The 26,565-nt window shown below is 33.3% G+C and overlaps 2 protein-coding genes across 4 annotated transcripts; both read right to left on the reverse strand.

Annotated features, from left to right (window-relative positions):
- Positions 1 to 8,373: 8,373 nt before the first annotated feature.
- On the reverse strand, positions 8,374 to 10,745 carry LOC117684332 (tripartite motif-containing protein 2-like). Its single transcript, XM_034455978.2, has 2 exons — positions 10,630 to 10,745; positions 8,374 to 10,327 (listed from the first exon to the last, which is right to left on the reverse strand). The coding sequence occupies exons 1-2, from the start codon at positions 10,674 to 10,676 to the stop codon at positions 8,644 to 8,646; spliced, it is 1,731 nt and encodes a 576-aa protein (XP_034311869.2). The 5' UTR covers positions 10,677 to 10,745; the 3' UTR covers positions 8,374 to 8,643.
- Positions 10,746 to 17,993: 7,248 nt separating this feature from the next.
- Positions 17,994 to 23,862, reverse strand: LOC105322966 (uncharacterized). Of its 3 annotated transcripts, XM_066067351.1 has the most exons (4): positions 23,695 to 23,862; positions 19,407 to 19,555; positions 19,039 to 19,170; positions 17,994 to 18,719 (listed from the first exon to the last, which is right to left on the reverse strand). In XM_066067351.1, the coding sequence occupies exons 2-4, from the start codon at positions 19,525 to 19,527 to the stop codon at positions 18,058 to 18,060; spliced, it is 915 nt and encodes a 304-aa protein (XP_065923423.1). In that variant the 5' UTR covers positions 19,528 to 19,555; positions 23,695 to 23,862; the 3' UTR covers positions 17,994 to 18,057. The 3 variants fall into 3 exon arrangements, with proteins under 3 accessions (XP_065923423.1, XP_011420180.2, XP_019920682.2); XM_011421878.4 differs by lacking the exon at positions 23,695 to 23,862 and having other exon boundaries at positions 17,994 to 18,716; positions 19,407 to 19,676; XM_020065123.3 differs by lacking the exon at positions 23,695 to 23,862 and having other exon boundaries at positions 19,407 to 19,673.
- Positions 23,863 to 26,565: the final 2,703 nt, after the last annotated feature.

Raw genomic sequence — 26,565 nt, forward strand, 5'->3', positions numbered from 1 at the left:
TTTTGAACCAATGTACGGGATTTTTTATAAACGAAGTCATATTTTAGTTCATAATTATGCTTAAACAGAATGTGTCAACTTAATTTACATGTACTTATTAAAGAATATTATGGTATTTTTGTCGCATATCTGTTTACTATTTTTTATAGATCTTTACACCGATCAAAAGTCATTAATATTACTAGTGTTTAAGTTCAAAGTCAACTGTTTGCAAACAAACTATGCAACTTTTGTATTTAACTGTTTATGTCCGTCTAACGTTCTATTAACAAACTTCCTTAATATTTCTTTCTTATCTTCACAGCGCCATACTGTGGAATCATGTTGCAACTTTTGTTTTTTGCTTTACTTAATACTAGTAATTGCTTCGGCAAACACTATTTAAAAAGTAGGAAAAGTACGTTTTTTAATCCATCAGGTTCTAGGCCTTTATTAAAACCTCTAACCAGACGCCGATCCAAGTGTTGATTAAGAGCGATTTTTGCAGTTTCGTAATTCTTATGAAGCATATTTATATGTGACAAAGTTTACCCACATGGCGCATGTTGACGTATGTATTAAGCTCCCTTGTCCTTGAACGACTATATATAAGGAAGAGGAATGGTATGAAACTCTACCACGAGCATATTATTATTTTTGATAAAGAATTAAAAGATCAACAACAACAACAACAACAACAACAACAACAACCTAGAAATGAATAAGTGTTCCACCTTTATGATATGGACAGGATGGTTGGCTTTCATTTCCATTTTCGTCCGATTGGAAGCGAGAGAGGATTTCTCTTTTTCGGATCCAGACCATTACCTTACAAGTGTGGTTCCAGATGGCGATGGAATGTATGACTGTTCAAACCAAAACTTTTTAAAGAGTCTGAAAGAAAACAGTCCACGTTCTTGTCTGTTTTGCTATGTGAAATCAGAAACTGGAATCCGGAATGGAACTTGTGCAAATTTTGAAAGTGGATGCAATAGGAAATGTTGTCAAGGGGTAGTACGTGCTGTTTATGTGCCATCCGTTTTCGATACGTTTTCAATTGTTACATCCTGTGTGTGTGGTGCTTGTCCAGCAGAATCTGAAGTAAGAGACTCGAACTTTCTATATTATTGGATTCCTTTCCTGAACTAATCTATCTATGCTGAAAGTCTGATTAATTCAAAGCTTTTTATGATAATTTTGTACAAAGTGTTATAAAAAAGTGTAAGTAGATAAATTGAAATAAATTGATGTTGTTAATCTATTCTCTTAAATTGTTAAAATGCTTTATATTGAGAGATGCATGTTTATATTTTTCAAAGTTAAAACCTGTGAATTCAATTTAAGACGTTGCAAAACGTAATCCTAGGTGGAATAAACTAGATTAAATATGACTGTTTGAAAATATAAGTAATGAGAAAGAATCAAAGAGCTAGATCAGTAAATGAGGTTTTCTTCGTTTGATTGCATATGATCAATATGCAGTAAATATCTTCCATATTATACAATTTTAATGTTACACTTCACGGATATCACGATAGATGTAAACGCATTGGTATAAAAATGACGAAAGGATGTTTTACAGTAGAAAAATAAAACATCTTGATAGATATGACAATGATAAAGCTGTTATATATTAAGCATTTCAAACCAAGCTGAAACAGCAGCAATTTTATGTATTTTTTGTTCAGAGTGAGGATCGGTACAACTATTGCTATGAGAGATTTATTCATTGCAGATTTGATGAAAGGCAAACACCTCTGTAGATTGCTTCTCTCCTCAAACGAGAAACGCTAGTTTGATTTCTTTGTTTGCTCATTTTATGCAGACGTTTATTTTTTCCGCTGCATTTTATAAAGAGGAATTTCTTCGTTACAATTCATAAACCTTTATCTATATCAATCTAGTGAGTAATACACTATTTGAAGGAGCTGATTTTCACTTGAACTAACATGCACAGGTTACTATAATTAAAAATAATATGTTTTGATTTTCACACTAACGTTTTAAATACTTTTTTATACAGTTTAAATGACTATAAAATTTTAGTACCACCTCGGCACCCCGAGATTCCAACATCAATAATCCGGCTGTTCTTTATAAAATTATGAATAAAAATTGAGCAAAAATTGATATTTATTTATCATCAGCTCTACTAATGGGAATCATTTTAGTCGTATACAAAAACTGAAAATTCTTTGTTTTGTTTAGTATGTAATAGTTTGTTATGAACTCAAAATATCAGTTACTAATACTGATAATATATTATTTTATTTTAAATCTCATATTACCTTGTAGTATGAAAATGTATGCGAAAACATGCCATGAATTGAATCTAGCTCACATAAAAAAGAACATTACGTTAAATCACTCGACGATTGATTCTCAAATGTTTGTTGACTAGAATTATCTCAATGATACCGCGGCCTGAAAGGGCTAGATGGAAAACATAAATTTATTAAACCTGGACAAAGTAGGTATTGTTAGAACTAAGAATTAAGTTCATGTTCCGACGAATTAAGTAATATACTTGTTATGTCAAAAAATTGTTGGTTGGAAGGAATTAGATATTTTCTTCGCACAAATTAGTTACTAGTATTTTATTTAGGCCGAAGAACTGCGAACGCTAACGCCCGTTTCCCGCCTACATTTTACATCCAAATATTTCGGAATTTCTGTCAGATATTCAAAAACTAAGTTTTCTACTAAAAAAGTATAATCTAATCCTAATCAATTTATATCAAAATAAAATTTGTAATCAAATAATTTATTTTTAAACAAAAGTTTTGATAACGCGGGGTCTAAAAAAATTTCATTGAAATCGGTTTTTATGAGTGAGGAAATTTTATTTAGCGGCCAATATGTGCATAAAAACTTAATAATAACATATTTATGATATATATTAAAGTAAAATTTCATTTTAATTCATATCTGTTAATCAGTTTTCGAAAATTTACAAAGCAAAATTCTTTTTTTGGAATGTATTTCAGTCAGTAGACATATGTTCCCCCCCGTGAAACGACAAACCCTTTGGTAAAAATATGCTAAATAACAATAATTAAAACCCTTCAAAATGAATTTTTGTTTCACGGGGGTGGGGGGGGGTGTTTTAAAAAAACATTTCCGTTTTCCGATATTTTCTATTATGAAATGAGGTATTTTAACCTAAATTACAAAGTTATCTCTCTTTGTTTGACCAAATCATTTATATTTAATAAAAATATAAATAAATGTTTACATTATTATAAAAAATTAACTTTAATTAGACAACTATCAAAAATGACTTTTAGTTAGGCGGCTAGACAATGCTATCGTTCGCAGTCCTTAGCTACATAGCATCTAATATGTTTTCATATTGCCCTTCTGCGCTGCTGTACAATGAAGCATTGTAAGTTTTGAAAACTAAAAAAGAAACAACTTTTTAACTTTTCAGCTCAAATTTTGACCATATCCCTTTAAACAGGCTAATAAACATAAAAGACACTGTAAACATGTGATAAAGTCTATTTCTGATTAAACACGGTAACAGCAACTTTTGCATAACTTGAAAATCGTTTGCATTTTACAACTCCTAAACTCAGAGATCTGAAGTAGAGGGCCTGTTTGCATCCTTGTGAAGGCTCCACAGCAAGCAAGTGTTCAAAACGATTACAGAAAACCCAAATTTTATCCGTTGATGCGTCTTTCAAGCAATTCTAAATAACTCGAAACACGAATGTCCAGAATATTTTCACATTATGGCAATGGCCGTATGCTTAAAAATCTTACATGAACATATCTAATACAGTATTTGCTCCCGTTTTATTTTCGACCTTTTGGCCCTCGTTTTCTAGCTGGTGAATTCAAGGCGGGGCAAAACTGTTTTCAGTTAATCAATAATCTTAACATTTCATGTCATAGAAAGTATAATGGTCTATATAATTATTACAAACAAAATTAAAAATTAAATTATGCCCCCTCCCCGTGGCGGTTGCCGGTTGCCGGTTTTAGAATTGCTCCTGTGAGCCTACATGTACATCATCGTGTGCACAGATTTAGAGAAGGGGTTGGAGTGAGGGCTCCAGACCCCCCCCCCCCCCATGAAAATTCATTTATATCAATAGTAAAATTACCAAAAATACACCTTGAACCCCAATGCTCTTACAGACATGTAAACGCTCTAACCCATTGTGCTTCAATGTTAGGTAACATTATTTTGGGGGTAAATATTTAATTAATATCTATACTTTTTTGTTTATCTCAATAAAGGAAGTATACATCACAATATGCAGGTGTCCTGCACCACCTTAAAGCTGTTATTTACCTAATAAAATAGTGCGCCAAGGGGTTTTGAAGAGTAGGTCATAAAAATACATGCATGTTACAAATAACTAATCTTTGTCTGGTTACGTACACAACACAGGTCTGCAGGTCTCATTAGCGGGTACTAGTTTTACCCAGCTCTTCGATTAAATGGTTTCATGTACCGGTATGTGTTTTCCATATGCAGAAAAGGATTAGTTAAGATCAGCTAAAGGAATTCATTATTGTGCTTTAATTGGATTATCATTATGATGTTGACCAATATAGGTAAGTATAATACATGTAGTAGCAGTAGCACAATATAATGAGATGCCAGCACACATAAGTTTTACTTTCACTTTCTAAATGTGATCTCCCTTTGACAGCATACTGTATCATGATCTTTTAATATTTAAAAAAGCTTATCATTGTTACCTATCCTATCGCATTTGTAAAGTTTCTGTCATTTTAATTGCAAAAGTTATTATTTTTATTTGTCAGACTTGCACTATTTAGTTGACCCCATATTGACCCTGTATAAACAATTTCGTATTAAATTTGTGTATTACATGTAAGTAAGTGTAGACACTTATCATTTTTATATGAGTTATAATAGGAAGGAAGGAGTATTTCTTTTTTAATGTATTATAATGCATCAAGTACAATGTAGGTCATGACCTTATGGGACTGTTCGATCTGACCCCACGAGACAGGAAAATATGGTGTAAAGAACATTAATGACCCCCAGGTGTTGTCATTAACCCCCCCCCCCCCCTTTATGAAATAGGAAATGATGATACACTGTATATTTTGTTAACTTCTGAGATCCTCATCCCTAAACCATATAATTTATTCTTGCTCTTTGTGTTATTACGCATCAAATTGTATATATATATAGGTTATGCCCCCTTGGAGACACTCTGACATTTTAGAACTAGAAATCATAAAGTATTTTATCTTATTCATATGTAGTGTTTGATCCATGTAGGTAATTCCTAGCCTAATGATGACACTGCTTTGTTTTGGAGACTTTACAATTGCCCAAAATAGGCGAATACACATGCATATAACATTTTGTTTATAAATCTTAAAAATTGAATTAAGCAATTTCCAAAATGTTAATGTGCATCAGGAGAGATAAAGCAAACAAGAAATAATTTAAAATTTGCTACTGTACACTTGTGAGAATGTATTAAGAAGACTGAATCTTAATTAAAGTTTGATGGGGGGGGGGGGGGTGGATGTGGAGTATAAACATTTATAATTTGAATAATTTATTGTTATTAATTTTAACTTGTCAATGAATATTAGTTATTGATCCCAAGGTAGAAATATGATCATATCTCAATAGATCATTTGTCAAGTACATTGTATGCAAGGTGTAATGTAATTTTTTTTAAGAATAACATTTTTACCAGTTTATAAATGTTTTTAGACACCCAATTATATTTTGATTTTAATAGATCATTCGATAATTAAGGGGGTGGGGGAGAACAGTTTATATTTGAATTTGTTTGGGGGTGGGGGTTCCAAGTCCTCCCGATATATATTTGACAATTTTTTAATGTAATTTAAAATAAAACTATAAGCCATACTACAATCATGAACATGAATAGTATAGAACAAAACACAAACTATTAATACATGTATATATTCATAGGAAGTATTACAAAACATAGATGATTGATCTATATCTGGGTTCTTAAATTAAATCATATATCATGTATATATTATATTATTATCTCTTTGTTCAAGGCATTTCACATGGTTTGTAGGTCATGATCCCAATTAAGTGCCCTTCCTGAAATTATCAAATATCATAAAAACCATTGAGATCCCCACCTTAATCCAAAGATATTATTCCTCCTTAGGTCATGGAGCATCAGATCATTATGGCATGTAAGTCATGACCCTAAGGGGTCAGGATTATCCTGACCCCCTTAGAATCAGAAATTGTCAATTATCTTTAGATTATTGATGTTTGATGATCCTATCTCTATTTAATCTTTATTATTAAGTTTCCCGAATGAAATTTGGAGACTTATTGTTTTTGTACGGTTCTTAATACATGTATTATTATTCTTCGTCTTCTTCTTTCCCGCTTTGAACTTGTTTCTCAGAGATGGCTGAACAGAATTGTACAAAACTCTAGGATATGATAGGCCTGCATATCTAGTTGTGCATCCTGGTTTGATTTTCCTCATTTTGGGTTAGACAACCACTTTTCAGGGGGGGGGGGGGGTCTAAACGGTGTGGGGTCTAACATTGAACCTTGTAGGAAGAATAGTAGACTCTATTGTAAATGGTAACTTGAAAACGGACAAAGATAATAATATAGGGTTTTCATATTCATATATTGACTGTTACTGGCAATATATAGGGTTTATTTGATCTGACCCCTGGGGTCATCCCCACCCCCCCCCCCCAGGAATTTGAAATTACCATATATCTCAGAAACTGTTATAATCATGACCCCTAAATGATATACATTCATGGTTCTGATGTTAAGGAGCATCAAATGTTATGTAGGTCATGGGCCTTGTGGGTGGTCCTGACCCCCTCGAACAGCAAGTCCCTTAATATCTTCAAAACAGTTGAGATCCCCACCCTTTAACCATATATATTCTTGTTCTTTGTGTCAAGGGGCATCAAACAGTATGTAGGTCATGGGCCCCGGGGGTGGTCGTGACCCCCCTCGAACAGAAAGTGCACGAATATCTCGAAAACGGTTGAGATCCCCACCCCTTAACCATATATATTCTCGATCCTTAATTAAAGGGCATCAAAAGGTATGTAGGTAATGGGCCTCAGGGTTAAATTTAATTTTTCAAAACCGTAATGATCATCTGTAGAACAGTCCCTATCATATCCCAAAATATGATGTGTCTATCCATTAAATCATAAGAGGAGCTCTTGGATCTATGATTTTTTTTAGTGATAAACGTCAATTTTCTGCTACTATTTGACTCTCTGGATGAAATTTAAATTTATAAAACCTTATTGCACATCCATAGGACAGTTTCTATCATATCCTAAGATATTATGTGTTTATCCATTAAATCATAAGAGGAGTTCTAGGATCTATGTGTCGATTTTCTGCTACTATTTGACTCCCTGGATGAAATTTAAATTTTTAAAACCTTACTGCACATCTATAGGACAGTCCCTATCATATCCCAAGATATGATGTGTCTATCCATTAAATCATAAGAGGAGTTCTAGGATCTATGTTTTTTTAAGTGATAAACGTCAATTTTCTGCTACTATTTGACTCCCTGGATGAAATTTAAATTTTTAAAACCTTATTGCACATCTATAGGACAGCCTCAATTATATCCCAAGAGATGATGGAGCTACTCCAAAAGTTGTAAGAGGAGTTCTGGGAACAATACTTTTTTTTTTGCAAAAAAAAAACGTCATTTTTTGTTGCCCACTGATCCCCTTAATAAAAAAAATTTCTGGAACCTGATCACACTTCAATATGACACCCCAATCATATTCTAGAAGATCATTTGGCTACTGATAAAAAAAAATGACGCTTTTGAAACCAGTTTTTTTGTAAAAAAAAACGTCATTTTTCAGCTTTTAAATGACCCCGGGGACATAATTGAAAATTCCGAAACCTTATTGCGCATCTATAGGATACCCTAAAACATATTCTAAGAGATGATTTGTCTACTGTTGAAAATGTAGGAGGAGTTCGAGGAAGAAGGTTTTTTGTGAAAAAAAAACGTCATTTTTACCAATTATTTGACCCCCAGGACTAACAGAATTTTTTAAACCTTTTTACAAAACAACATGATACCCCAAATCAAACTCCAAGAGTTCAGTTTGCTGGTTTATAAGATGTAAGAGCAGTTTGAGAAAATAAAACGTGACAGACGGACGGACGGACGGACGGAACAGGGTAACAACAATATACCCGAACTTTCTTTAGAAAGTGCGGGTATAATAAAGTCCGATGAATAATATGTTCTGTAGTTTGATTTAAAACAAAGATAAATAAAGTATTGATTTAATATCAATACTAAACCTTCAATTATAATTATTAGGTTGTGGTTGTTTCATATTTTACAAGCATGAATCTTCATTTAAAACAAGATTTATTGCCAATATTGATGCAAATATAAAATTTGCAATAACAATATGTGTACCCAAAATGTATGAAAAATAATCATTAAATTGCATGCATACGAACGTAGTTTGAAAATTAAAGAAAACTGGGACTGATCATGACCTTTATTGAACTATTTTGATCTCCTCGAGAAGAACAGATTTGTATAAAGGGAAATGTTTTGCTTACTTAAGAATAGTTTATAGCTACAATAATCAGATCTAATACTCTAAGGAAATAGTGATGGCTCATTTTTTGACCACCAAGCCTCGTTAAATGCAATATTTGATTTTTTTTACTATTGCCGTGCCCCACTCTGCCACAAAGAGGTTGTCACTGGTGTCCACACATAAACCCCAGGGAGAGAGTAAATCACAGTTGTTTATGTATCGCAGGAACTGTCCATCTTCATTTACAATGTGGATACGGTGACTGTTCCAGTCTGCTGTCAGGATCCGACTCAGGCTGTCGGTAGCAATACCAACAGGACCAAAAGATTCCTTGGTAGTAGAGGGAGGACCAGTGTAGGTAAAGCGGAGTTTCCCGGTCTGATTGACTACCACTACCGCGTGGACTCTACAGTCACTTACGCAAATATCGCGATTCCTGTTCTCACAGATGTATTTTACGGACCCAGATGAATAGAGAGGCCTTTTTTTGTCATCAAACTGATAGCGTTGTTTTTCTGTGGCGCCAGAGTAGCGCACGACTTTTATCTGTTTATAATCATCACTCTCCATGACAACAAGAAGGTCGTTCGATGAGGTACAACATAAACTTCTAGGAATCCAACCCGTTATTTTGATCACTGCCTGCATCTGTTCATTCTCATACAGCACGTTAACAGTTCTATCATTGTATTGGGTAAAAACTAGATTTTCGTTCCTAGTAACTGCTATGTCCCGTGTCTGATTCTCAAATTTGGTTTCAACTGACTTCACTATTTCTTTCTGAAGGTTATAAAGTTTCAGAATTTTTCCATCTCCACACGTCCAGATCTTATCATCGTTCAAACAATCTACGCTGTTTAGGCATTTATACCCGGTATCTATAGCTGTGATTACCCGAGGTACATCGATCAGCGACCGGTCTGGAGGAGAGAACTCGGCTCTCTGGGTCGGTATTTTGTATTCCTGTTCCTCGGTTGTAAAAGATAATGTTGAAAGAGAACCAAACTGTTGAATAAGCCAATTTCTTATTATGTTTTTTGGCACAAAATTTGGTAAGGACACTTTGACTTTTGACGGCAATCTTCTAAATTCAGCATTTTTTGGTTTATACTCTGAGATAAGCAAAATATCGTCAGATTCCAATATTTCTTTCAGATCTTCTATAGCTTCGGTGATTTTAGAAATATTTTGGGTGATATTGACTTCATGATGACCAAGCACAGTCATATGTTCGCATTCCATTTTATAGACGTCAGATGTAAGGTTCTTTACAATGGTGTCTATTTCTCTGTGCCAGACTTCTCCCTGTTTGTTGATGGCTGTTGTCAATAACTGCGAGTTTCTACTTAGGTCAGCTTTCTGTACTGGGATGTCAGATGCAAGATCTAGATAGCGGGGATAGATGTTTTTCTCCAATTCCTGCAAATCATTCTGCAAGAGTTTCTTTTTGTTTTCAATGTTAATAGAAATGTCAACTGTCTTGTGTCTTAAATGTTTTCCGGAAGAAACACATTTTGCACAAAAAGGAATGTCACATTGTTCACAGTGGAATTCACATTGTTTGGCGGGATGTTTCCTGCACATAGGATATTTCAGAGTCGTCAAGTATTGTTTGAATGTGACCACTTTGTGAACTTTAGAGAAATCAGATAAATGCTTTTCTACACAATCTTTACATAGATGTATATGACAAACTTCACAGTGCATGGGGTCTTTAGGAGTTTGACACAGGGTGCAGCGTACAACATCCTGGGCGCTGTTCCAGGGGTCCATCGCTAGACACAATCTTTTGACAAACAAAATAGAGAATCTTTAAATAAGTCTGTTTTCAATTGGAAAAATTGATTCATAATAATATATTTCGATGAAAAGTTTTCCGTATATTGGCTTTATTCCGTTTTTATCCAATAATAACTTTGAAAATCTCTTTTGTCGTTTGCCTAATTTTAGCTCAATATTCTGTAAGCAACTATCAAAACAATCATATTCATACTTTAAAAGTTACGTTAGAAAACAGAAAAGATATTTTTTATTATTTTTTTAGTTAAAAAGGAAAAAAAAAACCATTTAAGTAAACTTCTCACTTACTTGCTATTAATCCATTGAAATATAATCACAAAAGGTTCGGTAACCATCAAGACGAACAGTTTCTCTTGTACGTTTTGTTATCAGATCGTAAAAACGTGATCGATTCATATGTCAGGAACAAACTTTTATGTGAAATATAAAGCACAAACTCTTAACGAAAACCACGAAATAATCTAATTTACAAGCGACATTTCAATCTTGATATGGAGAGAGGAACGTGCACATTAAACAATCAAATTAAAGCATGTTCTGGTTGGAGTGTACCGGTGTATTAAATGTAAATAAGCTTGAAAAGAAAACGCATACCTTCAGATACACTTCCTGATTTTGAATTATAAATGCAAACAGTAACATAATTAGACTAAGGAAACGTATAAATAATCGTAATCGTAATTTAGAGTCATACAAGTGTACCGGTATATCAAACGTAACTAAGCTTAAAAAGAAAACGCATACCTTCAGATACACTTCCTGATTTTGATTTATAAATGCAAACAACATAATCGGACTAAGAAAACGTATGAATAATCATTATATAGAGTCATACAAGCACCTAATTATCTATATATCTTTACTATAATAATCTTTTAACTATTATAATTCAAAACTTGTAACAATTTTAATTAAAAGTTTTAAAACTTTTAACACAAACGTTAGTGAAGAGCGACGCTTTAAGTTATAAATCCATTTTGAACTGCATTTATCTGGTAGATCGCCTGGAATATTTACAATATGTTTAACAATTTGTGACAAAATATCCCAATGAAAAAAAAGTGTAGCAACGGGATTTCATATATTTCTGGATGAGGTTATTATTATGACATTTGATATCTTGTTTTCTTATCTTTGTTTTCTATTTTGGTTGGTACAATCAATTTAACGTTTTAAAATAAACACACTAAATCCCACTTTAAATCTAGTTTACAGAACAGACATTTAAAAAACAGTGGAATTTAACGGAAGCCCTAATTAACTTTAAGAAATAAAAAAAAAAGGAATATGGTTTCAGTTTGGGAGACCAGTTAAAAAAACGTGAGATTTAAGTTCGAGCCATCGGACGTCAACTGTATTTTAAAGCTGACATGAATTCATAAAAGCAATTGGTCGCAATATTAGTTTTGGTCGCTCCTCTACTGCCACTAGGGTATAAATATACCGGTTGAGAAAGTTAAGGTCGGTTGCTTTCCGATCGAGGCATTCACGTTGCACGGACTTCTAAATACATGAACTACACATTGAAGTAAAATGTAGTAATAAATAGAAAACAACAATCAATGAAATACAAAATATATTTATTCTTTGAAAGGCTGTCCAAGGTATCCGTATTATTTTGCACAGACAATGCTGCCTTACTTCGCATGCACATCAAACGCGTGTGTCGTTCATACAGAGTGTATAACGTCTGCATCTTCTTGAAAACCCCGGCGACACTACATCCAAGTAGCTAAATGATAGTAAATCCAAGAAAGTAACAACGTTTTCATCCGTTTCTACAAAAACTCCCCATTTATAAAATTCATGCGATAATTGACAATGCTCGATCTGCCACAGTGTGTGGTTTGCGCATGTGCGATGTTATAACAAACACAGGAAAACGGTCTTCAATTATCGAGGAATTTTTGAAGTATCTGCGCCTCGATTTCAGTCTTGTTTCGTCGTTTATTGGATATATCTTGCCAGAGAAGTAGTTGTCATATTATTTTGTTCAAAACGCATTTTTACGAGTCTGTGAAGCATGACGAGGGCTCTCGGCCTTATATAAGGGGTGTGTAGCGATGAGCAGAACAATAGAAATCGACAACTAATATGGCGGTAGTCGGAGATAAAAGGGAAATAATGCGTATTTATGAATTCATGTCAGCTTTAAGTGTCGATTTATATTGTTCTGCTCATCGCTACACACCCCCTATATAAGGCCGAGAGCACTATTCATGCTTCATCGCATTCAGGAATTTCATTCACCCGAACACGTTACCTTGGACGAGAAAACTTGTAAAAACGCGTTTTGAACAAAAATTATATGACAACCACTGCACTGGCAAGATATATATATCCAATAAACGACGAAACAAGACAGACTGAAATCCAGGCGCAGATAATTTAAAAATTCCTCGATAATTGTAGACCATTTTCCTGTGTTTGTTATAACATCGCACATGCGCAAACCACACACTGTGGCAGATCGAGCAATGTAAATTATCGGATGGATTTTAGAAACGGTGCGTTTTTGTAGGAACGGATGGAAACGTTGTTATTTTCTTGGATTTACTATTATTTATTAGATACTGTGTTGGATGTAGTGTCGCCGGGGTTTCCAAGAAGATGCAGAAGTTATGCACTCTGTTTGAACGAAACACGCGTTCGATGTGCATGCATATGCGAAGTAAGGCAGCACTGTCTGTGCAAAATAATACGAATACCTTGGACATCCTTTCAAAGAATAAATATATTTTGTATTTCATTGATTGTTGTTTTCTTAATTCTTTATTACTACATTTTACTACAATGTGTAGTTCATGCATTTAGAAGTCCGTGCAACGTGAATGCCTCGATCGGAAAGCAACCGACCGTTACTTTCTCAACCGGTATATATACCTCAGTGGCAGTAGAGGAGCGATCGAAACTAATATACATAAAAACCCCCAAAAATGAACCCATTTCGAATTTAAATTGCCGTATTTTTGAAGTTCCTTTAACAGTGTTGATTACAAAATTAAATAGAATTAGAAAATCAGGTTTTTTAATATATAACAATATTAATGCATTTGTTATACTGATAAACTGAAATTGGCACTGTTACAAAACCAACACTTAGCTAAAAAGAGTATGTACGGTAAAAAATTCCTAATCTTAGGCCAAAAGTTTGAGTACTGAATTTGCGCGGAGAGTAAATCTTTTTGAAATGAAACAACAATGGGGCGCATAAAGTTTGCCAATTGGTGATAGACAAAATAATACTGCATATCGAATGTTTGACACTATTAGGGCAGGCTGCTGAAAGAAAAGGGACAAATTATGACACCCCACAATTGTTTTTAAAAATGTCAAGTATAGATCCAAGCCTGACGAAATTAGAATACTCGGCTCCTTTGTATGTTTTTGTGGTAGAGTGGAGTTCACGAGAGAACATCGCCGAAATTGTGACATGTTCCGTCCTGAAATTGTCAACTATAATAATGTACATACAGGTGTTTCGATTCTTTTGGAAATAAATAACACGTGATCAAGCAGTACATCCAGTACAAACATCTGCTCTGTAGAATTTAATGCGAATAACATACTAACAGATCTGTTATGTGGAGACATTGAGCCAACCTAGACCCCTGAAATTAACGAATTAAAGAGGAAGCCGGAATTGGTTTGACCAATTTGCGTGGTTTGCTACAAGCAGGGTGGACAACTGTGATCAGAAATGCTAGACCGGGACATTTTGGCAGCAAAGACCCAAAGAATATCGATGGCATTTTAAAATAGCCGAAATGCATAATTATGAAGAAATTAAGAAGATCAAACAAGTCTCGTTTTAATATCACGTTACTTTGTTTATCGTCAAATTATTGATGTTTTAGAAAAAAATTGAACACGCGTACCAAACGTAATGTTACGTGACACGCGTGGTACAGGCAAGTAACTATCATGAAAGGTTAGAGTTATCACCTAGTAAACAAAATCATTCATTTTATAATGGGGGAAGCCAAATAGACTTTTACCTTTTTTTGCTGTTAAGTACATTTTTCTCCTTTCTCATAGATAGATATTGACAAAATACATTGACCAGTTGTGTAATGTAAACAAAGGAAAAACCCTGAATTGGATTTCAAAATCTAAATTAAATTCGGTAAAGCAAATACATTGGATGCAGTATTTTATGGCACGCCAAATTCACAAAAATTAGCTAAACATAGTTTCACAGTCTATATACTAGCTTTATTAGCTGTTAACTATAGTTTACGGATCCAAAACTATATTTAACGATCCGTTAACTATAGTTTACATCTGGGAAACTATATTTCACGAATGTAAACTATAGTTTACGAATGATAATCATAGTTTATCTATCTGTAAAAAACGTTAACAATAGATTTTGCTGATAAATAGAGATTCACATTTGTTATATTATAATTTACAATCGTAAACTATAGTTAAGAGTTGTTATTTATAGTTTCACAAATCGTGAAACTACATTTATCAGACAAATTCACAAAAATGAGCTTGACTTTCAAAGACATAGATCAGTCGAATAACTGAAGTTTTAAAAATACTAAATTCTAATTCTCTCTCTCTGTCTCTCTCTCTCTCGATAAGTCACGAGCGGTAATGCCTCAACTCCGCCCAGCTGCGATCTGATTGGACAAAGGTCAGTCAAAACATTACGTAGAAACTTTTCTGGAGTAAGCCCCTGTTACACGCTTCAATGTAGTTTGCTGTACTAGACTTTGACCCGTGCGAACACGGGTTGACATTGATATGATATCGGACATTTACGAAACAGATTCATCGACAGACCATATTGTTGACATTTATATAACCAAGCTTAATGCTATTAATTTCACTACACTCTGCTTAGTTAGATATTATCTAACTGTATCTCGGGACAGGCCTTCACGACAGCTAAAATGCATCACATATACCCGTAATGTTGCAAAATATTGTATCATTGTTTGTGAGCTTTTCCTTTGATGTCAGCAATTCATTTTTTCTCGATACACAACAGTTTTATGTGGTGTATCTGTAATAGATCACACTTTTTTTTTCTGATAGATCACACTTTAAAAAAAAAAATAAAGAGTAGCAAAAAAATAAGAAAATTGTATTTATCATTTACAAATTCATGTGCCTCATGAAGTTCAAAGAACATACCAGTTTCTGTGAAATGTTTTAAGCAGCTATAAAAATTATTACAAGAAAACATTTTTTACTGCTTAAACAGCCACTTAATTATGGCTCGAAATGAAATACACAATTATCTAAATCCGGTGTACTCCATCTTCTGGCATTATCGAATCAACTTGTCGCACTTTGGTACCTGAGCTTTTTGATAAAAATTCCCTAAATTTTTGCGGAAAACGACAATAAGGTCGTCATGTTCATCAAGAAAATTCAAATTTAATGTTTTCCTTTCGCAACACAAAGTTTTTGTACCTCTAACACAAAGCGCCGTAACCAGTGATTCTGTTTAGGATCTTCTTCCAGGAGATGAATATCAACAGATTGTGAATGTTCAGGTTTCCTAATTTATTTAAGGAATTCGGTTTCAACTATATCCTAAGAATTGCGAGAGCATAAAATAACAACCGTCTTCCACGGCATTTTTGCTTAAAAGGGCGAGGTGGGTGGAACTTTCATAAAATGTATTACGCTTAACTTCTAGAATCACGTGCTCTTTTTTCATTGGTCATATAAAATGGAACATAACAAAATTTTGATAGATCACGGGCAACTCAGTGCATTGAAAACAACGATACAAAACATATAGAGTAACTTTTTAACTCGTGCATCTTCAGATATCCGACTCGGGGGACAAGCCCCCTCGTCTGTTATCTGAAGATACACTCGTTAAAAAGTACTCTATATATTACTTGTATAATGGCTCCAAAACGATTTTAGAGAAAATTAAAGCAGCTGCATTGAAAATAACAGTCAAATTATTCATAACAAACCATTTTGAAGCTGTAAATACCTCTCATCTAAAAATTTAATTCATATAAATGAAGAATCCAACACTTTTTCACCGACATTTTTACTCGCTTCGAATTTAAACACTATGTTGATATTAGGAACTCTCGGGATTTTTCATATTAAATGCACAGAGTTAGAGTTATCTCCCGTATTTCCATTGATGAACAGAATATGACAAATTTTCAATGAAAATTTACACGTATTTGTGATATCGTTTCTGAGTTTATCCATGCAAGTATGATATTGTGGAAACATGTACTAAAGGGCTTTCCGTGATTTAGCGTCAATGTAAGATTGTAAAATCCAAAAGATCCAGATGATTTCCGGAATCTCTAAAGAAATTTTCGTTGATTATTAATCAGCAAAGCTTGATTAAGAAAAAATAAAAACAAATTGGTAATTTTCAAGTAACAATGATGTCTAAAATATAAACCAAAAGACAGTACTCTTCCAATTTCTCGTTATTAAAGCCCAAAAATTCGAGTCTATTTTTTTAATATAGTAGTACATGTATAGATAAAATTCGACGAGATTTGTAAGTGGATTCCAATGTATTTGTAAGTTATATCTATTACAAAGAATAAGTGAAGATAACTGATATATTACAGTGTAACAATTTTTCTACAAATTTCATAAAACTTTGAAAATGACGATAGAAAAACTTTTTGTCTGTATAAACATAAACATTTAATTTGCAATGCTTGTTTTCAGTACTCTCAGTACTTTGATTTTCTTCATATCGTATAGAATACTAAGTTTTATCAAGACATATGATTGATTAATTTCTAGCTCTATGATTTGCTGATATCGAGTAATCTAGCAAAAATTAAAAAGTTATATTCACCTGCCCGTGACCAAGGAGGTTTTGATTTTCTCTATATTGGGCCAAAATAGATCGTTCAAAGAACGTTTGGATATGGCTTCAAACTAAAATCTTCGCTTGAAAAAATTCAATTTGATATTGTTGTATCAATTTATCGCAAAAAAATACAATAAAAAGAATATTGTTTTTTATCGATCAAAACGATGATTTAGCTACCCTAGAAGTACAGTTTAACTTCTCGGGTATAGCTTAATCAAAACAGCAAGATTGTTTATTATTTACATGTTCCAGTGTCTTCGTCTGTGATAACAATACGAATCAAATTTGTAAAACATGGTTCAATACAGTTCATTACTACCTAACACAAATGACGTGCGTACTGTTGGGGCGCATGTGCAAATGTCATAATTATTCGAAATGAAAATACATGTTACGTTAAAATATCAATACATCTAGCTGGATATTTATAGATACAGTTGCTGAAAATTACCTAAACAAAAGTAATAAAGAATCATTTTTGCACATTTTTGTATGGGGTGATATTTTTAGTCGGTGCGTAAGCAAACTTATCAAGAAGCCCTAGGGGCTTTTATTGAATTTGACACTCCCGACTTAGTAGCCCTTCGATTTAGGCTTAATTGGATTTTATCGCGCCCCGGCAAAAGTATTATCTCATAATACCCAAAATATGATTTCTTATTTTTAAAATAAAGGACATTGCTGAGCGTTTTTCAGACAATTTATACAATCCCTTTATACAATTTTACAAACAAAACAAAAGTTTGCATGCTTTTTTTATTTTACTTTTTTCACTATTTACTATGAAAAGGAACAGGGTGGATTTTCCTTTTTCAGAAACAGACATGAAATCATGGTAAAATGATTAATTTAAGGTCCTCTTCCACTTAACACTATAACAGCAAGAATCAACCCAAGCTACATGTAGAACACTCACACTCCAAGACACGCATGTTTGGCACGATTCTTATTTCATAAAGGTCACGGTCTCTGTCATATAACATCATGGTCAGTGATCCGTATTTAGATGGTTTGCAAGAACTGTTTCCAGGAGGTGAAACGCCAAGTTGTGTACTGTAAATATGTCTCAGAACTTCATAATTCGATGGTTTCTTTGATCTAGAATGTAAGCAGTATGTTTCTGTTTGTTTACATTGAGCACGGGTCCTTTGACAAGCGTTGGCCTCATATATCACCGGAGCAACGATAAATGTATCCCACTGCAACCGGATAAAATCCACGGTCCAGGGAACGAGGTGACACCCGGGATCTTTTGTGTTGGATTTTACCTCCCTTTTTAGCTTATTAATGTACTTTGTACCTAATGGCTGTAAAGATTTTGAATCTCGTTTAATTCTTGAAATCCTCAACTCCTGTAATTTTTGAAGCACAGGACCTTTCGATAAGTTTCTGTAGATCACCAAAAACGAGTTTGTCGGTTTGTTTTGAAGGGGGCAATTCGGTGTTGGCAACAATCGAATTTTAATCAGTTTAGAGGAGCGCTCCATTGCGAACAGGTGATTAAAATCAAAGAAAACAAAGCTGTTAATGCGTCTTCCATGTAATCCTACTTAAAAAAATAAAAATAATACATTACCATTCCTTAGAGAATAAGTGGAAAATGTCAAATACCATTTCTTGGCAATAGTAGATCTGATAGGCGATGCAGTTTTGTTTTGTTTTAGAATCAAAAGAATAATCTACGGCTGCTGGAACTTATTGTAAACATATTGTATGTGCATGTATAAAAATGGCATTTACTATGCATGCACATACAATATATCTACTATAACTTAAAGTGGCTGTGCAATAATTCAATTAACAAAGGGAAGGCGTCCAGATATGAATTTTACGTCATTTATTGGCAATATAAGAAGTCAAATTCTTACTGATGTCATTCCCCGCCCATAAGAACCGACAGGAGTTATATATAGATGGTGTCCAGATGAGATCCACCCCTGTGACGTCATGGTCAGCCAGAAGTTCGCTGATGTCGAATTCGTACTCACCATTCACGTTTTCTATAAAGGGAGAAACAACTGAATTGAGCTTATTTCAAAATCGCATAAAAAGCGATTGTAATGTTGCAGCAATGTGAACAAGTCATCATTTCTAAGTTTTCGAAATAACATTATACCAATCAAGTCATTGTAACCGAGAAATAGAGTCGTTTGCTTAAACTGCATTTAAAAAGATATCTTTGAAAATCTGAAAGAAATCTCATTTGTAGGTAGCTGTAGGCGAACATAAAACTTACCTATTGAATGAAATGAAATGTCGGAATATTTATCATGGTCTAATCTGTCGAGCGCGTCCATAAAATTCCTGAGTAATTTCTGCTCTGATACAGGGATGTTTTTCGTAGACGGGGTGACCATTTCATTCTCTTGATTCAGTGGTCCACATCTCATTAAACAAAAAACAAAGAATGTCCAATAAAAGACGCAAAAACTGAAATGAAAATCCATGATTCTGCAAAAAAGATGCGTGATAATTGTATATGCTTTTAATCAGACTGTGTGCCATTGTCCCCAGCAATTTCATATTATATAATCATATGGGGTCACAATCACATCATGCAACACTGAACTACATTGCGTGCCAGTCGTCGCCTATCGGTTGGCAGCTCATTTCTGTGCCATATTAGAAGAATGTTGCCACATATGCTATATAGAAAAAAACCCCCAAATATACCTTTAAAACGATTTTTTTTGCATTAATTTTATTTCATATTGAAGTAAAGTATAAGTATTTTTCCTTAAATATGTCATCTATCCAATGTTTAATAAATAAATAAAATCTACTTCCGGTGAGATATCTCAAATATCTCAGATAGCCTTTTTTAATTAGCTGTTTTACCTACAAGATGTCAGAAAGTCAAGCGATCAATACACCAGACTAAGAAAGATGATAAACATTTGATAGAAAATGCGTAAAAACCACTTTCATTATGTCGACCGTCACTTCCGGTCCTCACCGGAAGGGTTCAAAGCTGTTTGAAAATTTAACTATTTCTTTGACAATTTTAGTAAAATTGATAAACAATAAAGTACAGTTGTCTTCAGTTCATGAAATACTAACTTTTATTTTCACTGAGAATTTCCGTTTGTCCACTTCCTTGTCAAGAGACAAAAAAAAAATGACTCCACGAGACCTCAATTACTGTGACGACTTGAACAACAAAACTTTATGATGATAGACTAAAGTATGTATCTGTGTTTACCTTATTTTGATTGATTCGTCGTCACTTCCGGTCGTCACTAAAACCACTTAAAAATGATTTTTTCCCCTTTTTTAGATAAATTTTACATGGAATGAATTTATCAGTACACGATCTGATATATTTTAACTATGCAATGTTAAATAAGCAATCTAATTCTACTTCCGGTGAGTTACATCAAATATCTTAAGTAGCTATCCATTTTATAAATTTGATATCCGAGATTTTAGTCACTGTAAGTGATTGAGACATGAAACTTTTATGAATGATAGACAATTGATTGAAGATGTGTTCAACGGGTTTAATTTTGTCAACCGTCACTTCCGGTGCTCACCAGAAGGGTTCAAACAATCCACGTTTTTAACAAGTCTAACAGATATTCTTAGGTGTTTCATCTAGCTAATAAACAGTGATGTACACGAGGCAAATGTACAAGAACTACTAGCTTTTTTCCATTAATCACTTTCGTTCGTCCGTTTCCAGTCTCGGGATAAAAAATATCTAGTTTCACAGGGATCTCAGATTTGGCAGAGAGTATCGATATTTCATTGTATCGTATAAAACAAATCGGACGGAAGACCTATTTGTTACTCGTAACGAGATCTAGTTTTTTTTTTTGTCGTCATAGAGAGATAAGATTAAAAATTTTAAAAATTTCTTACTATATGCAGAATACGGCCATAATAGCCCATCCTAAAAATTAAACCCCATATCAAGAGACAAGGTATTTGTTAATGCTTTAAACCCATCCACTTAGTTTTATTCCGAAATCAGTGGGAGAAAAGAACATTTTTTATTTGGCGGCTTTGGCGCCAATCATAAGGGAAGAGAAAAGCACAAAGTCTAATTTACACTCCTCATCACCTAACCAAAGAAGCTTAAAATAAAAATGCCAATTACAAGCATTAAATGTTTCAAAGGAGATATTAAGGAGGCCGACTTTAGTTTGCATTGCGCATGTTTTTGCGCATTCTAATATAATACAGTTGATTTATACTTCTTATGAATTTTTTTCGATATCATATATAAAATTGAACACAATAAACAAAATACAGATAAAAATACTTAGATTGTTAAAGGAAATTTTTATTTTTAACACGATTTTTACGTTGTGCGGTAGGGGAGCATTGCCATTGCGCTTTTATGACGTTATGATGAATTGAAGCTTTGTAGGAGTACGTTATAAGACATAACATAAAAGAAAAAGTAAAAATTGTACGCTGTTGAAATTATCTATACAGAATGATGCTATCCTCGAGGACATTTTCCTCATTTTTGGAATGAATCCATTATACCAATCATCATTCGTGATGATCCAAATATATAGCAAAATTTGGTACATTTTAATATTTTGAGATGACCCCCACTAAAAACCAGACGGTAGAATTTTGTGTTTTTTACATATAAGGTAGGAAATGATATTACTAATCATATATGACAATTTGAGAAAAAAAGCTATTGTAGTATTTTTCAAAAATTGCTTTGATGTGCGGAAAATGACAGTTTCCTATATATTCCTAAAGTAAATGTACCTCTATTTTGAGATGGTCCCTAAAAAGAACCAGACGGTCGATTTTCATGAACCTTCGCAAATAAACTAGAGTTGGTTTAAATTACATATGGTTAAAAAATAAAGAGTTATGCTATTGTAGTTTTTCCGCAAAAAACCCCAAATCGGCCTCCTTAAATATGTAAAATTGTAAACTGACGTTGAACGACGACGGCGATGACCAAAGGCAAAAAGTCACCTGAGTGACCTGGTAATTCTTATTCTTTGGAAAATTAAATGAATGTTAATTCATTAAGTTCATTTCTTCCTTCAGTTGTACTGAATTTTACAAAATGTCATTTGCGATTTGTTTACATGGAAAAACCACAAGGTCACAGCAGGTCGATTCGGACAAAGTTTTCAAATAAAGCAAAACAAACACTGCTCTCATTCCATGCCATGAAACCTGCCTTGACATACTTACGAAAAATTGTCCGACCTAATTATGAACATCGGAAAAGGACAGAATATACCACAGCCGACTTTGCCTCTTGTAAAAATGGTATGAATATAGTTTGCATGGAAATATTTAAGTGAATGTACTTGACGTGAAATTATTATTACATTTCACAAAATTTTACCATAAGCTTGACAAATTCTTCACTTTCACCCAGTTGGGTGGTTGATCTCATTCAGAATTATTATGCAATGTTTAAATGTAAAAACTAAAAAAAAACCTCTGATTACCTTTCACATACCTTAATTGCAAGTTTTTTGATAAACGCAATACTTAGTTTTAAAAAGTATTTCTCAGTAATGTTTTTGTTAACATAATTTGACTATCATTTTGTTAAATCTATTACTTTAATGACAAAGAAACTACAAAGTACGGTTTTTTATTTGTCATATATAAAACTATATTATTTATTGTTTTACATATCTATAGAATATTACATACAATTTGACCAAGTAGCATAAAAGCACTTCTACCAGAGATAATTAGAAAATCATACATGCTGTGAAAATGTTAAAAAGTACTGTACACATCACTTTAAACACAATTCCTTGTTTAGGTTCCATGTTTATTAATATCCTTATGAAAAATAATGTTTATATACATAATAATATTACATTTACATATTACATTACATTTGCTCAGGCAAATAACACCAACTTTTGTTAAAGTTTGAACATGTTTTGTCATATAGATAACTTGTAATAATGTTTCAAAAAATTATAATTTTTTTTGTAACTTTGTAAGATTTTTTGTTTTTAAATGATATGAAAATGATATATTTACATTTTCCAGTGTCTTTGCCTGTGATAACACTACGTATCAATTTTGTACTATATAACCAATAATACAAATGACGCAAAATTGAGGCGCCAGCGGGGTTTGCTTATTTATATTTAGATATTTAATCTTACGATGGCTTAAAATTATATAAATATAAGTAATAAGGAATCATTCTTTGAATATTATGAAGTGATAATTTCGGTCGGGGCGTGATCAAATCTATCATAAAGCCCTTCGGGCTTTATTGGATTTGATCACGCCCCAACCGAAATTGTCACCTCATAATACTCAAAAAATGATTCCTTATTCCTTACTGAATACCAATTTGAAGGTACAATATAGTTTTCATAAGCAACTAATTACTCTCATACAATCACAAAGCAACTATACATCATTTGGTTTTTTGTACAACCAAGGAACAATCAGAAAATGTTTACTGGTACAGTGTACATGTGATAATACTAAAATGCAAAGAGATACATAAAAACATTTAAACCTGCATGTACATGTAAGCAAAAATGTAGAACATAGCCTCTCACCTTGTGGCAAACTACAGCATCATGGTCACCTAGATGTTTGACACTCAAAGAACAGTCTGCTGATAGACAGTGTACAAATATGACACTCAAACAATGTCCTGTTGTTAAAATTGGTTCATCACTGACATAATTGGAATAATCTGCCCCTTGAATGGTTCTCTTCATGAATGGCGTTCATTCACTAGAAGTTCAAAGTTCGTCGTCTTCGAACTTGTAACAGGAGAACGTTAACTCTGCCTTAGACCTCTCTCCTCAGATTATCCATACTGTAGGTGTTACCTGTTATAATCACAGGAGGGAATTATAACAGACGTGTGGTCAAATACATGCTTTTAATACTGGCATATTTTTGATTTTATAGGGAATAGACAAAATCGTTTCCCAAAGTTGATTAATGAAACTAGACACAAATGTGCATGCAAGTATATTTAATATTAATTACGATAAATTATTATAAGAACCAGTTACACCTATATCCTCAGTATAAAGTTCTAAATGTTAAAACATTATTTATTTCCCAGGTAAAGTTAGATAATAAATTTGATTTTAAAAAACCACAGTATCTTAGAATGTAGCATCTATGTATAGAATTAGTTATGTGACTGCTTATATTATCATTTGTCAGTTTGTATAACGCGACACTTTTTGATTAGAAATTTGCAAAAAAAAAAAAATTCCAAAGATTTTTTATTTAATAAACAAATCATTGGAATTTTCATTTGGCAAGTCAAAACGTCAATCAATATCGTTACATTCAATCCGCAAAATACTTTGGTGTACATCTTTTAAAAATCATTTTTATGTAAATTTCAAAATCTTGTGACCAAGCATTGTCATCGATTTTTTTTCCATATATATTTTTTTCCATATATATTTCGTATTTTGATACACTTTGATGAGGAAAGATGGAAGAAAACCTTACATGATTGCTATGAGACCGGATCGTAATAGAAGCAAAAGATTGAAACAGTACTGTTTTAAGCTATTTTGGAGACAAATTATAGGTGATTGAAGCAGTTTCAGCTATACAGAATAAACAATCTTATACAAAATATGATGAATTTTTAATCATCAATTTATCTTGTGGAATAAAGAACAAGTCCCCAGCCTCCATAATTCTCTTGGTTCTGTAAAATTGTCACTGAAATATTCTCTTTGAGCAGACAAAGCACCTTAAAATAAGTGCCACAGTTTAAAGGGGCATGGTCACGATTTTGGTCAAATTTTATTTTCTGTTTTTATTATTTACAGTGCTTTAGGAGTGCATTTTTAATAATAAAATGAAATTTGAGAGTCAGTCGTAGAGTTATAAGCAAGACACATAGCTCACAATTCTTTGAAATGTAAACAAGGCTCGTGCCCTGTTTTTGTTTACATAGGTTCGATATATCTGTACAAAAATCTTTTAAGGCTGATTTTGTACCTTCTTACTCATTTTAAGCATAAATAAACAGCTCTTAATGTTTAACACATTCAGTTTAGGTCTAAAACGGCAATTTTCACCTTAACAATCAAAATTTGCTCTGTAAACAAAGCTTTTGTTTACAGAGCAAATAATTGTAACCTCTGTAACTTGCTTACAACTCAACGAATGACAGTCAAATATTGGTTGCTTTTTAAAAATGTCTTACTTAAGTATTGTAAACATTAAAATCGTAAAAATAATTTTTGACCAAAATCGTGACCATGTCCCTTTAAGTACCGTGTGTTTCCATGTTATTTTTTCCCTTCTACACTTGCAAACGGCTTCGTCCAGTCTTGAATTTTCCAAGATACAGCGGTGTCAAAAGAGATATAATTTGGGACATTGGAATTCACCAAGTCTTAAATTCGCCCACCGTCAACGAGGACAAAAAAGGTGAAAATGAAATAGGGGCAAAATCTACATGCTAAATCCCACTTCAGATCGTGTATGCATAACAAAAAATTCGAGTAATCAAGAGTAAAAACAGTGGAATTGAACAGAAGCCATAATTCCATTTCTTTAAAAGATCAAACACTTAACAATATTATGTTTATTAAATGAAACAACAATAGCGCCCACAAACTGCTGTTTAGTGATAGACAAAACTAATACTACTTGTCATTGTTTGACACTATTAGAGCAGGCTGCTGAAAGAAAAGGGACAGATTATGTCATCCCACAATAGTTCGATGTTTAGACCTCAACCCGACAAAATTCGAAAACTTGAATCTTTTGTGGTAGAGTGGAGTTCATGAGAGAACATCGCCATCGAAATTGTGACATGAAAATGTCAGCCTCTTGCGTCCTGAAATTTTTGAATTATTACAGTTTAAATACAGGTATTACATGATCTAAAGCCGTTCACTTAGTACATTCATCTGCTCTGATGAATTTGGCAGGGTTAATACCGCTACCTCAACCTCCGATATTGAAGAATTAAAGCTGAAGCATGGAAAAATTCAACAAATCTGCAAAGTTTGTATAGAAGCATGACACACAATTGTGATAAGAAATGCTGGACCGAAACCTTTGGCTTGCGAAGATGCCACTGTTGATAAACCGTGTTAATACACAGGTACCTGGTATAAATGTTTGTCATAATAAAAATAAATACCCTTTATCTAATAATACACAAGGTACCCATCTTGGATTTTATTTCGAACTGTCACATCAGGTGAAATTTTTGCTTAAAACTCATCGGTAAAATTATTTTGTGATCCTCTTTGTCTTCCAATTGGTGCATCAACACCTTAGCTTACAACCGTTTCCACCAAAAAGTAGCATTACAGCTGTCGTTAATAAAAATCACCCCCATTCTGTATTTACTGCCTTAGATATGCGATAAATGTCTAAAGGGTGGATGGAAGGCGTCACTGTTATGTAAATGAGATTTTTCTGCAACGTGT

Source organism: Magallana gigas, chromosome 7 (genome assembly GCF_963853765.1).
Source record: "Magallana gigas chromosome 7, xbMagGiga1.1, whole genome shotgun sequence".
NCBI classification, from domain to species: Eukaryota; Metazoa; Mollusca; class Bivalvia; order Ostreida; family Ostreidae; genus Magallana; species Magallana gigas.